Here is a 14,066-nt window from a genome sequence, read left to right as displayed (position 1 = left end):
CTAATCCAGTATTTCCGTCCAATCACAGAGCCTTATATTGTTTAGTGTTTCGGCTGTAGAGAATGACTGTAAACAACCATTGAAACAACCCTATCTAGGGGGCAAATAACACATCTGATTTGCTAGATATTTAAAATGAGCAGAATTGCGGGGCTTTTAAAGCGGACGTTTTGGATAGTTCGTGAACATGTAGGATCAGACCATCTCGGTAATAACTATTACATGATCCCTCAACAGAAGACCTGGACAGGTAACGTTACGTTATTATGACCTTTCTATTAACTCAGATAGAAGCCGTAACGTGTAGACGGATAGATACTTCGCCTCACATAATATTATATTATGTTGAATAATGAGTTGTATTCGTACATACTAAGATAAACAACAACGATAACATAATGGCCCATCTCCTCCTTATTATTCTAATGGTAAAATATATCAAAATGGAGGGAAATAGTAATTACACAGTAGTAAAGTCTCCAATTGACTATTGAGAGATAAAGATAAAGATTTTTTTATTTTGTGGCGCATTTGTTTTGTGTTCGAAATGCCAGCATGTTGTCTTCTTGCCTTGCAGTTGAACCATAACGCCACTAGATGGTGTAAGCAGAACACGAATACGTTAGGATACTAAGTGTCAATGTTCGAGAAATATTGGCAATGTATTCAATAACTGCATTGAAAGTATCACAAGAAGTTGAGACGCTGAGAGCGCCCACCTTTTCATGCCAAATGTAGTCTATCACTCAACTGCTGAGATGTTCAAAGACAACTACTTAGCGATTAGTTTCACTTTGAGACAACACTTAGAAGGAGGTCATGTCTCTCCTCTGAGTCGTGTCAGTGGTGCAGTTTGTTATGCACAAGACAAATTGGTAGACATGTCATCATCATGCTTATCCATGGCTTATCCAATTGTGTCCTTATACGTTTAAGGACACACAGACATGTGTAACGTTTGTTTACCATGTCGATAAAGGACTATTGACCATGATGAATTCTGGTATAAAATTCAATCTCATCTGCAATGGCCTGGCAATCGTAACAAGGGACCAACAAGTTTTGCTCTGACTTGGACTCCATATCAAACAATACTTATGGTTGGGTAGTTTCTTAAAATACAAACGAATATCATGGGGCAATGGGTTGCACTGGCAATCTTGAAAACCACGTTGCTCATTTATTTTCTTAAATGGAATTACAAATTCTGCTGTTCACCAATAGCACTAGCCCTAAACCTAAAGCTAGTGGGACCAGACTTCGCTGGAAATGTCCCAGTTTAAATATATATGTATTAGAAAATGGAAAAGGTGGAAGCTTGACCATGAACAATAATTCTGAGACTTAGTTGATTTAGTCTCGTTTCAACATGATAGGCTTTTTCCGCGGGGGCTCATTTCCTCATCACCAGATATTTTGCTGATATCTGGGCCATCAAACTACAAATATCCTAGTTTTCATAAAAAAAATCTGATCACCTTACCATGACCCATTAGACGTGATCCTAGCCATGCTTATCAAGTTAGTTTGATAACCCAAAACATAATGTTGACGTTGCTTTTTATAGAATTAATCATTTTCTGCAATGTGTCTTTTATATGACTAAACCTAGCTAATGTCTTTCACCTTGTGTGCTTTTATTAGTTTTCAGGGAAACCGGGCTCACCACGTATTTTGAAATTATCCCAAGGTTGCTCTACTGCCCCTGGCTGTCAGGCAAATTCAAATTAGAGATCAGTCCTTGCATGCTTAATCCTAAACTACTGTGTATACACTGTCTGACCTCACCAAACAGCCCTACAGAGAAGCAAGTGTTTAGAAAAAAAAAAAGCAATGTTTCAGAACACACTTACCCCCATTTGAGGTGTGTGTGTGTGTGTGTGTGTGTGTGTGTGTGTGTGTGTGTGTGTGTGTGTGTGTGTGTGTGTGTGTGTGTGTGTGTGTGTGTGTGTGTGTGTGTGTGTGTGTGTGTGTGTCCGCCCACCCTCTATACACATATGCACTTGTCTGCTATGGCAGTATATAAAGCACACCCCTAACCACCACAGAAACATGTATGCTCCTGTATGAAACACTGACCCAACATTCAGCACACCTTGCCTCCCTCCCACTCGCCGAATTCACTTTGTCCGACCTTGTGGAACTAAAGTGGATCCATTATTCAGACCATATGTCTTGCTAAAACAAGCTCTTTTTGATCTCTAACTGAGAGGCCAAGCGTGGGCTCAGGGCCTCGGGCATGGACTGCAGGGCTACTCGTTGCGGCACTCAACCGCTGGTTGAGGAAGTCTCTCTATCGTCTTTCCTCTCTCTCTCTCTCTCCCTCTGCTCTACTGCTGCCATGCATTTTGTCCAATCCCGCACTACCTCTCCCTACGCTTAACTGCTCCTATTTTCTACCTCTCACATCTGTTAACTTTAGAAAACTAGGACGGACGTTATCCTCCGCATAGTGGCCCGGTTGTGTTGAGGGTGCTCCTTTGCGGTACTGAAATGGCCTCTGTACCCTGGTTGCAGAACTAGGGGACCCAGGCAATTTTGGAACCCGGTAAATGGGCTCCCAGAATGGTGCTCCCGCTGGATGCCGTTGATTGCAATATGGAGTACTGACAATCACGGACATCTTTTGTGAGCAATATCTGTGAAGCAAAGACGTAAGAGCAAGCCATAATTTGTTTCCGGCTGGAGGACAGTTGGGAGTAGTCATGAGAAGCGTCGGAAAAAGGTGAGCAACATGTAGACCTTTAGCACAAGGCCCCCATACCCCTTACTAGATGAAGAAGCTGTATCTGCCCCACGTTCCTTCTTAAGCTGACTTTTATTTCCCTAATTTTCCTCCATTGATTCCTTCCTTGAATCCTTCCTTCTTTCTTTCTTTCCTTCCTTCCTATGCGCACACTTCCCCTTCCACCCCTCCATCTCTGCCTCCCCACCACGCTCCTTTGAAGCCAGTCCAGTGATGACTTCTGTGGAGCAACATCTGAGGGAGCTGGGGTGGTGGTGGTGGTGCTGGTGCAGCGCCCGGGCCCAGCAGCAGGCACCCCCATCCCCTTCCTCCTTGGATGCTGCTGCCCTCGTCCCTGCAGCACATTAAAATGAATAGGGCCTCGGCCTGAATCACAATCCATTGAGGGGTTGAGGGTGGGAGAGAGAGAGGGGGGGGGTGGGGGGGGGCTGGGCAGGAAAAAAAGGCTGGATTTGAGGGTTGACTGGCTGTGTCTGGCTGTGTAACGGGCCATAGCCACTGGCAACCCAGAGGCTAGGACGACTGGCTCCTCGGGTGGCTTTTTGCCTGGGTGCTGCGGCGCTGGATTGAGAGACCTCGCGTCTCCTGCCTGTGTTTGTGTTTGCGGTCCCAGAGGCCCGGCGCACAGCCTTAACATCACTAGACGGGGTGCCGTGTCACGCTGCCCGGATGAAAGCCCGGTGTGGTGGGGTCGGGGCCCATTCAGCACTGGGCCCGCGGCTTGGACGTCCGTCTTGCCTCCTTTTATTTGGGAGGAGCGGCGCGCTGACATTATCGGCCCGCTGCAGGCGCATTTGAAAATAATTGCTTGTATGATTGCTATTTTTCACCCCCTTTACCTCTTTGAGGAGGTGTAGCCTTTGTCTTGGAATCAATGGCTGCTCAATACTGGACAGGGGAAAGGCAGTTTCCTTTCATGTTGCAGTGAAAAGGATGTATTTTTAGAGCCATTCATTTAGGGGCTGTATGCCATGCAGTTTTAATCTGCTGGTCCCCTCCGCAGTGTGCAGAATGGAGGAACATTCAGGGGTGTCTTCAGGGGTGCGAAAGGAAGCATTGGCGCATCTTCCTTTGACTATTCCTCTTTTCTCGCCTCCTCTGTCTCTGTATCCGCCTCTCTCTGTCTCTCTCTCTTGCCACTGTCCCTCTCTCTGTCTCTTTTCCTTCATCTATCAGCCACTGTCTCTCTCTGTGTCTGTCTCTCTGCCCATCTCTCTGTCTCTGTCTCTGTCTCTCTCTGTCTCTCTCTCTGTCTCTCTGTCTCTCTCTGCCTCTGTCTCTCTCTGCCCATCTCTCTCTGCCTCTCTCTCTCTCTGCCTCTCTCTGCCTCTGTCTCTGCCTCTCTGCCCCTCTCTCTCTCTTCCTCTGTCTCTCTCTGTGCCTCTCCCTGTGTATATTATTTATTCAGGCTCCTCCCCCGTGCCCCTGCATCTTTTAAGGTGGAAAAGGGGCCCTCACTTTCTCTTCTAGCTTTTCTGGACGGCTGTCTCCAGGAAATGCGGAGCAGCAGAGTGCATACGTGTACAAGTTCATGCATGCACTTCTGTGTCTTCCCTTCGAAAACCGAATAATATATCGATTTTCATTCTATTTTTTGCCGTAGCGCAGTTACCACAACAACAGATGGCATCGTGTCATCAGAGCATAGATTCAAGCCACACATCTCCATGGAAGGAGTCACAGCGGCAGGGACCAGGGTCCAAGTGGCTGTTTATTCTGCTACAAGCCGTCCCCAGGGTACCATGAGGGAAAGTCTACCCTACTGTAGGACACTAAGTCTGTGATTATCGTGGAAGTGCGATGGCCGGAGAGGCTATTGTAAATCACGTTAATTGATCGGTGGCTTCACCATGCATGGGGTTTAAATGAAGGTTGTTTAATCATTATAGGAACACCAAGTGTGCTGGGCCCATTTCTGTGTGTGCACAGTGCCAAATGGATGGATGTGTATGTGGAAACACATTACAAAGTGGGATAACTGCTTCATTAAAAAGGCATTTAGAAGCTCTTGTCTGGGAATATCAGAGTCGGGTAAAAGCACATATTTATCCTACAAGAGAAACGAGCATCGCCGACCATTTGAACACAGTTCTAAAGGATCTATCCTAATAGCTTTTAGTCACGCGTACAGTGGTCCGGACAGTTGATCAAGCCCATCAACAATTTTTAGTTTTTTTTTTCTTGGATTAACCCGAGGATGTGTATTCCTCGGCATCTAATGCTCTCTCTCCCATTGACCGTCTGTCATGGGCGCTGGGTCGACTGAAGGCCAGTGGAGCCAGTCGGCAGGAGATCGCCTGAAACCTGCAGTGGGGAGATCGCCCCACTGCTTTTTAATAACACACTGAGACGGGCAGGTAGGAATTAAGGCCAGACGTGATGAGGGAAAGGCTGTAAAGGGGGCTGGGTGCCGGTGTGGGAGAGGAGATGGAGGGATCCAGACGTACGGGATGGGGGCGGGGGGGGGGATATGAGTGGATGCAATGGGTGGGGCGAGACAGGAGAGAACCAAGGTGGAGCTAGGCTAATGTCATGAGGGAGGGAGAGTGAGAGAACCAGCAGGTCTGAGGATGGAATGGAGAGGAGGGAGAAAAGAGGGGGCTGAATGAGAGTGACAGAGTTGAAAGGAAATGGGTGGACAGCTCGCTGTATGGACATCACATGCAAGCAGCAATGCAGGGCCTGAACGGAGGGAGGGAGGGAGGGGGGGAGGGGGGGAGTCGCTGTGGGGAGGAGACAAACGCAACATCCTGACAAAGAGCCCGGCCATCTCCTGGCTAGCCTGTGTCTGTGCGTTGCCGTGTTGCGCACAACACACCAGGAAGAAGAAGCAAAAGGGGGTGGAAGCACGCGAAGGGAAGCTACGGTCATTCTCTCCGGTGAGTCGTCTCACTGATATGAATAATTCTCCGCTCCCCGCTCCGCCTCTGAGTCGCTCCAGCCTCTGTGGGATTGACGGCAACAAGGACAAACAGAATGAGGGCTGAATAAAAAACTAACGCCAGCAGCAGCAGGCCTAGTTTGCCGCTAAAGCTCCGCCTCCTCGTCTCTCTCTCTCTCTCAGTACCCCTCTATCCCTCTCTCTCTCTCCCTCCAGAAAGTGATTCAAAACAATGGCTCGCCCTCTCTCTCTCTCTCTAAACCTCATCCCGTGTCACTAGGCTTAGGGGCTAATGTGGTTACCATGGTTACGGGCCCCACACACCTCCCTTATGTTCTTCTTCTCTGCAAGAAGATTGGATGGAGAGAGCGAGGCGAGAAGAGAGAGAGAGAGAGAAAGAGAGAGAGAGAGAGAGAGAGAGAGAGAGAGAGAGAGAGAGAGAGAGACACAGACAGACAGACAGACAGACAGACAGACAGACAGACAGACAGTGTGTGGTACCTGGTGAGCCTGCATCACTGTTGCATGGCGGATCACTCTGTCTTCATAAAGCTGTCCATTACAATGCACATCGGCTTGCTCTATTCCCCATCACCCCACTCGGCTGGGGAGAACACGCACACTGGCTGTTCATACCCAACCCATATGCAGGTACTGCAGCTAGCTCACAAAAAAAATATGGAGCAGATTGGGAATGATTGGTCTTTTTTGATCTCGTCCTTTCATAGAGGGTCGGTGCTGAATGCAGGGCTGTTGAACATCAAGGCGTTTGTCTGCATTTTATTCTGTTCTGAAACGGAGGGGAGAGAAAAAGTGTTTTATCTCGAGTGACTGCCATCAAAGTAGGCGAGCTGAAGTAAGGCTAGATCTTGGTTTTGGGGCAGCGTTGTTCTCTTGCCCACCACCAAGAATATGCATTGTGTTATTTGGGTTTTTATGGTGCTGTCTCTCTGGTTGACGGAGCAATGAGAGTACGCTCCCTCGGTGCTAACCTCCACAATCAAAGGCAGTTTGCTACTAACAGGTGTGCAGAAGGAGAGGGGGGGAAAGGGAGAGAGACAGCAGGAAAGGAATGACATTGTGGAGGTGAAAAACCTCCCAGCACCTCTCACCTCCTGGGATTGTGTGTGTGTGTGTGTGTGTATGTGTGTGTGTGTGTGTGTGTGTGTGTGTGTGTGTGTGTGTGTGTGTGTGTGTGTGTGTGTGTGTGTGTGTGTGTGTGTGTGTGTGTGTGTTGATGCAGGTGATGTAGTTTAAGAGGGTGTGTTCAGGGTTCGAAGAGCAGCCCTCAGAGCGCATCAACACCTCACTGGAACGAACAAGAAGGATAGGCCTGCACGCCATCTGATTGGCTCCCCATCCCGCTGCCAAGGCAACCCCTCAACCATCCCTCCTCCCCCTTTTTGCCTCCCTTCATTCTATCCTAACCCCCTCCCTCCCACACGTTTCATCGCTAGGCACGCCGATGAGTCGCGCTCAGACAGGTGAGATGGCTCATAAATATTCATGAGGTGGGATTTCATTCCTGCTGCCTCTGGCCCCTCCCCCATCCCCGACACCGCACTCAGTTTGTCCTTCACGGTTAAAGGCAGCGTCCTCACTGCTGTCCCTCAGGTTAATCTGCCTGTGCTCTCCAGCCAGGCCCCCGCATGTATGTGCGTGCGTGTGTGTGTGTGTGTGTTTGTTTGTTGGTGTGGGTGTGGGTGTACGTGCTTGTGTTTGTGTGCTTTAGGGATTTTTAGTGGTAACTACCTTCTCTCCCAGTGAGTGATGGGAAGACAGACCTGTCACAAGGGGGCATGCTGAGATAGAGAGCTTCTAACGCCTAACACACACACACACACACACACACACACACACACACACACACACACACACACACACACACACACACACACACACACACACACACACACACACACCCCAACCTCCCCCATCTCCCTGGTCTCGGAGAGGCAGCAGAAGGAGGGGGGGAAGGAGGTCTAGTAAGGGTGAGAGCGCTCGGCTCTGAACTGTGAAATGGAAAAGAAGGGCCCCACCCTCTCTGACGGTGTCACATACCACGGGAGGGGAATATTCTGTAGGTAAGACTCAGCCAATCAGGCCCGGGAATCATTAGTCAAACAAAGGGTGTGCTTCACTCTGTATGCGACATTAGGCATGGACTGAATAATGAGGGATGCATATTTCGCAGCCAGTAAAGGTTGTCGCGGATTGAAGGCACATTGAGCACGTTGGCGTTCTGCTCAATGTCTGGATTGAAATCCAAATTGAATGCAAGGTGCACAGTATGCAATGCGTTGTATGTGCACTTTTCTTTTTCTCGAAAGGAAGGTTTGTTTCTTCTGAATTGGAAGAAGAAATCATGTAGCCTTGGACTATGTAGGCTAACCCCCTCTACACACACACACACACACACACACACACACACACACACACACACACACACACACACACACACACACACACACACACACACACACACACACACTATAGTCACAAATCAGAATTTGCCCCGATGAGACGGTCGAGACCCCCTCCCAGTTTGTATGTGGTGGGAGGATCAGGCTTGTTTCATAAATATATGTACATATTTGTTATTCATATCCAGGGATAAAAGCCACGGTGGAAGGAGGTTAGTCATGCTGCAAAAGCAACGAGATAAGCGAGAGAGAGAGAGAGAGAGAGAGAGAGAGAGAGAGAGAGAGAGAGGCAGCCTAGTGGAGAGAATGAGAGAATGGAGATCGGTGAAAGGAGGAGAGCGGGACGAGAGCCGAGTGCGCCTTACTTTCTGATGTTAAGTTGGGCATTATCTGCTGTTAAGTGTATTGCTTTTAGGGATTGCTTCGCATGTGTACCCAGAGGATCTGTTTATAATTAGCATACCTGCTAAATGCACTTGTTATCATCCCAAGAACACACACTCCTTTGTCCGCTGGTACTTGCGTCGGTCTTCCACTGTCCCAGGGGTTTTCAGATTGACTTTTTAAAGTTAAACATGCAAAAAAATTTACCAACCGAGGAAAGCTATTTCCATGTTGGTGAAGGCAGCTGAATTGGAAGATGATAAGGTTAAAGAAGAAAATGCAGAGTTTCTGCCCTGAATAAATCTATGGGTACGGAAGTGGAGCCTAAGAGGCCCTATGGTATCAACCTAGTGGGAACCCAGGCAGAGGTAAAGCAGCCTAATTAGATGACCTGATTACTGTATGGGCTGAAGAAAGCACTGAATGGATGATCCGTCCGCAGAGAGCCCTTAAAAGAAAAAGAAATTAGCTAAGGGGAAAAAAATACATTGTTCAACATAAACAGAGATAACATTTCCCTTTGCTTTAATTGGAAACAAAGTTGGGGGGGGAAATGGCAAACAATACAGTGGCAAGTGCATATATTGTAGCCTGCAGGCAGCCCCGCACAGGGAAGGATGCAAAACACTGCCAGGAGGGGTTCACGGTGCACACGCACGCACGCACACGTGCGCACACGCACTGCCACATTGTCAATTTCCCATCACTCTTCCTCCCCCTGCCTTAGCTATCTGTTATATGTGAAGTAAACATTAAGGCCATCAGTCTGCCGTGCGCACGGTCGCGGTCGCCTCCATTTGTCCATGTCCAGTCAGCTGCAGAGAGACCGTGATGGAATCGTGACAGATTGTCTGTGTTTTGGAGCGTGTTGTTTCCATCGGCCATCCATTTCTCTTCTTTCTTTCGCTTGCCATGCATCATCACTTTGCTCCGTCCATCTTTCTCCTGCTACTCCTCCTTTCTGCCTCATCATTTCTCTGAGGGGTCGGACAGACGGACGGACGGACGGAAGGACGTCTCACCTGCTGAAAGCAGAAGCTCTGGAGACCCCTCTGTAACAGAAAACAAACAACATAATTCTTTCTTTTTTTTACTTCCTCTCCCTCCCTCCCTCCCTCTATCCCGCCCTGCGTCCCTTTCGTATTATTATGTCCCCTCCCCTACCTCTGTCTTCGAGTCTTTTGTGCGGCAGGCGAACTTGTCCAATCAGCAAATACGGCCAAAATAATTGGAGGTGGCCTCAGTGCTAGCACGCGTCGGCCGTATATAGAGGCAGAGAGAGGAGGGAGCACTTAATATTCCACACAGCTCATCCCTCCCCTGTTCCCTGTGATATCTGACCCCTTTTGTCTCCTGCTTGGCTTGACGTTGATTTTGGAGGGCATTGTTAGCCCGAGTTCTCTGATTGGAAGAGGTTGTCAGTGAGGGGGGCTGTGGTTGGTAGGTTAAGGGGGGACTGATTTGCATAAAGGCTTAGCCCAGATTTGGAGCCACTCGAAAAGATCTGAGGAGAAGGGCCCGAGGGCCACAAGGTAATCATCCATGGCCTGTCACACCACTGTCATCTGTGCGTGCGTGCGCGTGTGTGTGTTTGTGTGTGTGTGTGTGTGTGTGTGCTTGTGCACATGAGCGTGTGTGCTTGTGCACATGAGCGTGCACATTTATGTGAGTGTGTGTGTGTGTGTGTGTGTGTCAGAGAGAACAGTGAGATAGGGTGTGAAAATGTGCGTGTATATGTGTGTGTGCACTGTTTCCTTGTGTTTACTGTGTTCTTTGTGTTGCGTTTGCATCATTCCTGCGCACCTCCTCTCTCTCGCTCTCTTTCACGCTCTCTCTCCTGCACCCTCCCTCTCTTTATCTATGCTTTCCTGTGTTTCCCCAGGAAGAAGTGTCCGTGCCAAGCGGATGGTAGAGACTGCCAACCCTAACGAATATGAGTATATGGAAGGCAGCATTCCTTCAGAGTGGGACGGTATGTTCTGCTCCCAACACTGCTGTTCAAAGCCGGCCTGTCTGGAATCGCATGTGAACGTGCAGCAGAAACATAATTCAAATAGCAATAGCAAGTACAGTGTTGTTACACTCACGGGTGACCTATTACTACAGTGACACCCCAAACGGAATATATTAAACAAAGCCATTGATCCTTCTCAAATACATTTGCTAGTTAAGAATTGATTAAGCATATTTATACTGTTAGATGAATGGCTGAGGGAACGGTTTTGTTTGTAAATCGACGATTATCCTTAAAAATCAGCAGGAAAAGGGCGTTGGCGGAGGTATTTTAATTTTTTTCCTACAAAGTGTTCCTTCGCCCCAGACCGGCTTTATCCACCTTAACCCCCTCATCCTGTCAGGCCCCATCTCTCATGCATTTTCATCAGGATGCAAATAAGAAAAGGATAAAAGGGGCCTAGAGTCCCTGAGCTAGCTTCAGGAAGAGTATAATCTCTCTCTCTCTCTCTCTCTCTCTCTCTCTCTCTCTCTCTCTCTCTCTCTCTCTCTCTCTCTCTCTCTCTCTCTCTCTCTCTCTCTCTCTCTCTCTCTCTCTCTCTCTCTCTCTCTCTCTCTCTCTCTCTCTCTCTCTCTCTCTCTCTCTCTCTCTCTCTCTCTCTCTCTCTCTCTCTCTCTCTCTCTCTCTCTCTCTCTCTCTCTCTCTCTCTCTTCTCCCCCCCCCCCCCCCGTTTCTGGCTCCCTTTAACCTGATCTGCGCCATGTAGCCAGCTCAGCCAAAAAAAGAGAGCTACTTTATGGAAACAAAAGAGTATGACAGAGTGAGCTCTACTAGGAGAAACGAAAGCAGGAGACGATGTAGGGTGAAGGAAGCAGGGCAGAGGTATTGAGGGGTAGTGACAGGAAGGGGGTGTAGTTTATCAATTCAAAAGCTAAGGGAGACGTAAGATTGAGGCCTCAGTTCCCTCAACAAAAGCTATGTACGTGTCTTTTTGTTTTGTTAACACTCTCTAATAATCAAATGTAATAAATAGTAAAATGTGTGTTTATTATTGTTCATTTGTTTCTCAAAAAAAAACACCATGCCATTTATTCTTACCCCAAATCTGTGTGAACTTCAGGATGCTACCTCCACCGCCGTACAACAGCACGGTGTAGTTAGTGCAGCATGTGCTTGTTCTCCCTCTGACACTCTCTCCCTCTCCCCCTCCCAGCTTGGATCCGAGGCAGACGGAAGGAGCCCCCCTCCATCGAGGTGTGTTCCTCTGCAGTGTACCTGCTGTGACGGTGCTTGGGCTTTAGGGGAAAAAGCAGTAATAAGAGGAAGGAACGAAGGGGGGGGGGGGGAGGGCGAGAAAAGGAAAGACTTTGATTTGATTTCTCTTGGCTCCTGCCAGCCAAGCCCAAGAACTTCTTTGCAAGACAGGTGTTAAAATAAACTGCGGTGATTGTGGGTCTTGAGAGCACAGGCAGCCTCTGAACCCCAGGCCCGGCTCACTAAACCTGTCCTACTTTCCCATGTACCGGCATAGTCACGCCACTCTGCTACAGCCTTTTTTTCTGCAAGGTTACTGAATAGAAATGGCAGCTTTCCCTTCAAAATATGAGAATGTTTTTTTATTGTCTGGCCGCTGAAATGCGGAACTATGGGAAATCCCTCAGAGGCCAAATACCTAGGCTGCTCTGTCTGTCTCTCTCTCTCTCTCTCTCTCTGTCCTCTCCTGCCACTGGCCAATGCCATCCCTTCACGCCATTGCCAGAACATTCTATTCTAATTTTCTGCCTCTTGTCTGCCCAATAGCAACCATCGACAGCTGGACAGCGTTCATGTGGCCAAGATTGGACTCCCAGCACATTACCCCTACCCCCTTGTCGCGCTCCCTCTTTTCCCGGTCCAAGCCGACATAAATTGATTGGATTAAATCCTGTCATTAACAGGCTGGAAAAGCAGCTCAGTATGTTTGTCTCCATTCCCAAAGCAGCGCTTTTTGGCCACGGCTCTCCCCTCTCTTTTCCAGTCTTTTAGCACTGCCAACACACAACAGCATTATGCCCAATCCTCCCTTCCTTTTTGGCCCTTTGTGCCAGGGAGAGGCTAATATCACTCGACTAGCGGTAGCTCTGGTCACAAGTCTGCTATGCTAGCCTTTTAAAGGACCGATTTTTTCATGTTATTCTTCTCCGTAAGTTAAAACAGGTGATACCATTCCAGTTGTTGTCGTTTTGTAATGTATACGTTCAAGAATTTGCCAATTTTTTGACAGTAATTGAGGTAAACCCTTATTCATCTTTTCCTCACTTGGCACATTGGCGCTCCCTCTGGTCAGCAGACATGACTGTTCGGTCTGTATAACTGCAACGCTTACTTTCCAAACGCCAGTCCATCTGTCCATTGCAGTACAATAATTCTCTCATTTTGTGAAAGCTGCTCATTATGTTTTCCTCTGAAATATCGGCAGGCAACTTTCTCTTGTAGTAGGACAGACAGTATTTGCTACCATAGTAACTGTCTTCCTGATTGTAAAATGTATCACTGTGCAGCAAAATTGTTTTTGGCAATTGTAACATCCGGTAGTTGTCTCATGGATGTGGATTGGGTTCATGCTCAGGCCAATTATAGCACAAAGTGTAAATATTTATCCACAGATTTCAATGTCCTGTATCAGACTTTTAGCAGTTTAACATAGTAGCTCAGTCCGTCTCCATGTCACTCTGCCACTTACCATATATTTATTTTGTTCTATTGGTTGCAGAAAATGGAAGCATTGTGTGAAGGCCTGTCGGCTTTGAGTAGATCCCTCCTTGTTTGTGTGTCTATAAGTTTGGTATATGACTGGAGTGAGGTTGAAAGAATTTGACATTCATGTATCTGTCTTTAATCTGAATTCAGTAAATTAACTTATTTTCTGTGAATAAAGAGCATTTTACAAACCTGATTACAATATGAGTGAAGCTCTTCACTTACAATCCATAACTAAAGCACCCTTTCCTTCTCTTGTTCTTCTGTTCTCTAGGAGCTGCTGAAAAACGAGCGCTACAGAGTTGAGATCAAACAGAAAGCCAGAGATGCAGATGAGCGGGACCTGCTACTGCAGAGTCAAGCATATGAAGAAGGGCTGCTGGCCACTCCCTCCCAGACCGCAGTCAAAGGTCACGCTTCCTCCACCAGCTTCGGCAAGCCGGAGATCAGCGAGGAGCCAACCAGCGACGCAAACACCTTCCAGCCTGGCTCCTGGACGCCCAATGCCAAGAAATAAAGACTGAAGCCTGTACTGCGGTTATTTCTTTGAAAGGCATACATATTACTCTTATTTGTCCGAGGAAAGCCTGATTGGTGAACTGGTTGAATCATAACAAAAATAATTGCAACCAAATCACTGCGTGTATTATGTGCCCCTACCAAAAGAACAAAACCAGTTATTAATTTTATAACCAGTGATTTCACTCAGCATCAGAACTGTTGAAAGAGGCAAATACTTGGACATGGACCACAATCAGTTTGTTTTATAGACCTCAGTACTAGAACTTCCTTAGGTTTGATCGTAGGAAACGTTTCTGTGACACTGCTGATGTTGGTTGTATGTAGATAATGGTTTTGTGTATTTTGACAGTCAGATACAATTGACAATAGCTTTATCTTACTTCAATAAATATATTTTTGCGCAGTTAGTGTTAGTTA

The 14,066-nt window shown here is 47.5% G+C and overlaps 1 protein-coding gene across 2 annotated transcripts; it reads left to right on the top strand.

Annotated features, from left to right (window-relative positions):
• The first annotated feature begins 30 nt into the window (after positions 1 to 30).
• ndufaf2 (NADH:ubiquinone oxidoreductase complex assembly factor 2) lies at positions 31 to 13,659 on the top strand. Of its 2 annotated transcripts, XM_030358151.1 has the most exons (5): positions 31 to 250; positions 10,317 to 10,406; positions 11,602 to 11,642; positions 12,189 to 12,342; positions 13,402 to 13,636. In XM_030358151.1, the coding sequence occupies exons 1-5, from the start codon at positions 136 to 138 to the stop codon at positions 13,431 to 13,433; spliced, it is 432 nt and encodes a 143-aa protein (XP_030214011.1). In that variant the 5' UTR covers positions 31 to 135; the 3' UTR covers positions 13,434 to 13,636. The 2 variants fall into 2 exon arrangements, with proteins under 2 accessions (XP_030214011.1, XP_030214010.1); XM_030358150.1 differs by lacking the exon at positions 12,189 to 12,342 and having other exon boundaries at positions 37 to 250; positions 13,402 to 13,659.
• Positions 13,660 to 14,066: the final 407 nt, after the last annotated feature.

This window comes from Gadus morhua, chromosome 6 (genome assembly GCF_902167405.1).
Source record: "Gadus morhua chromosome 6, gadMor3.0, whole genome shotgun sequence".
Lineage (NCBI taxonomy): Eukaryota > Metazoa > Chordata > Actinopteri > Gadiformes > Gadidae > Gadus > Gadus morhua.
Note: the sequence above shows the minus strand (reverse complement) of the source record. Positions and strands in the feature narration are given on the sequence as shown.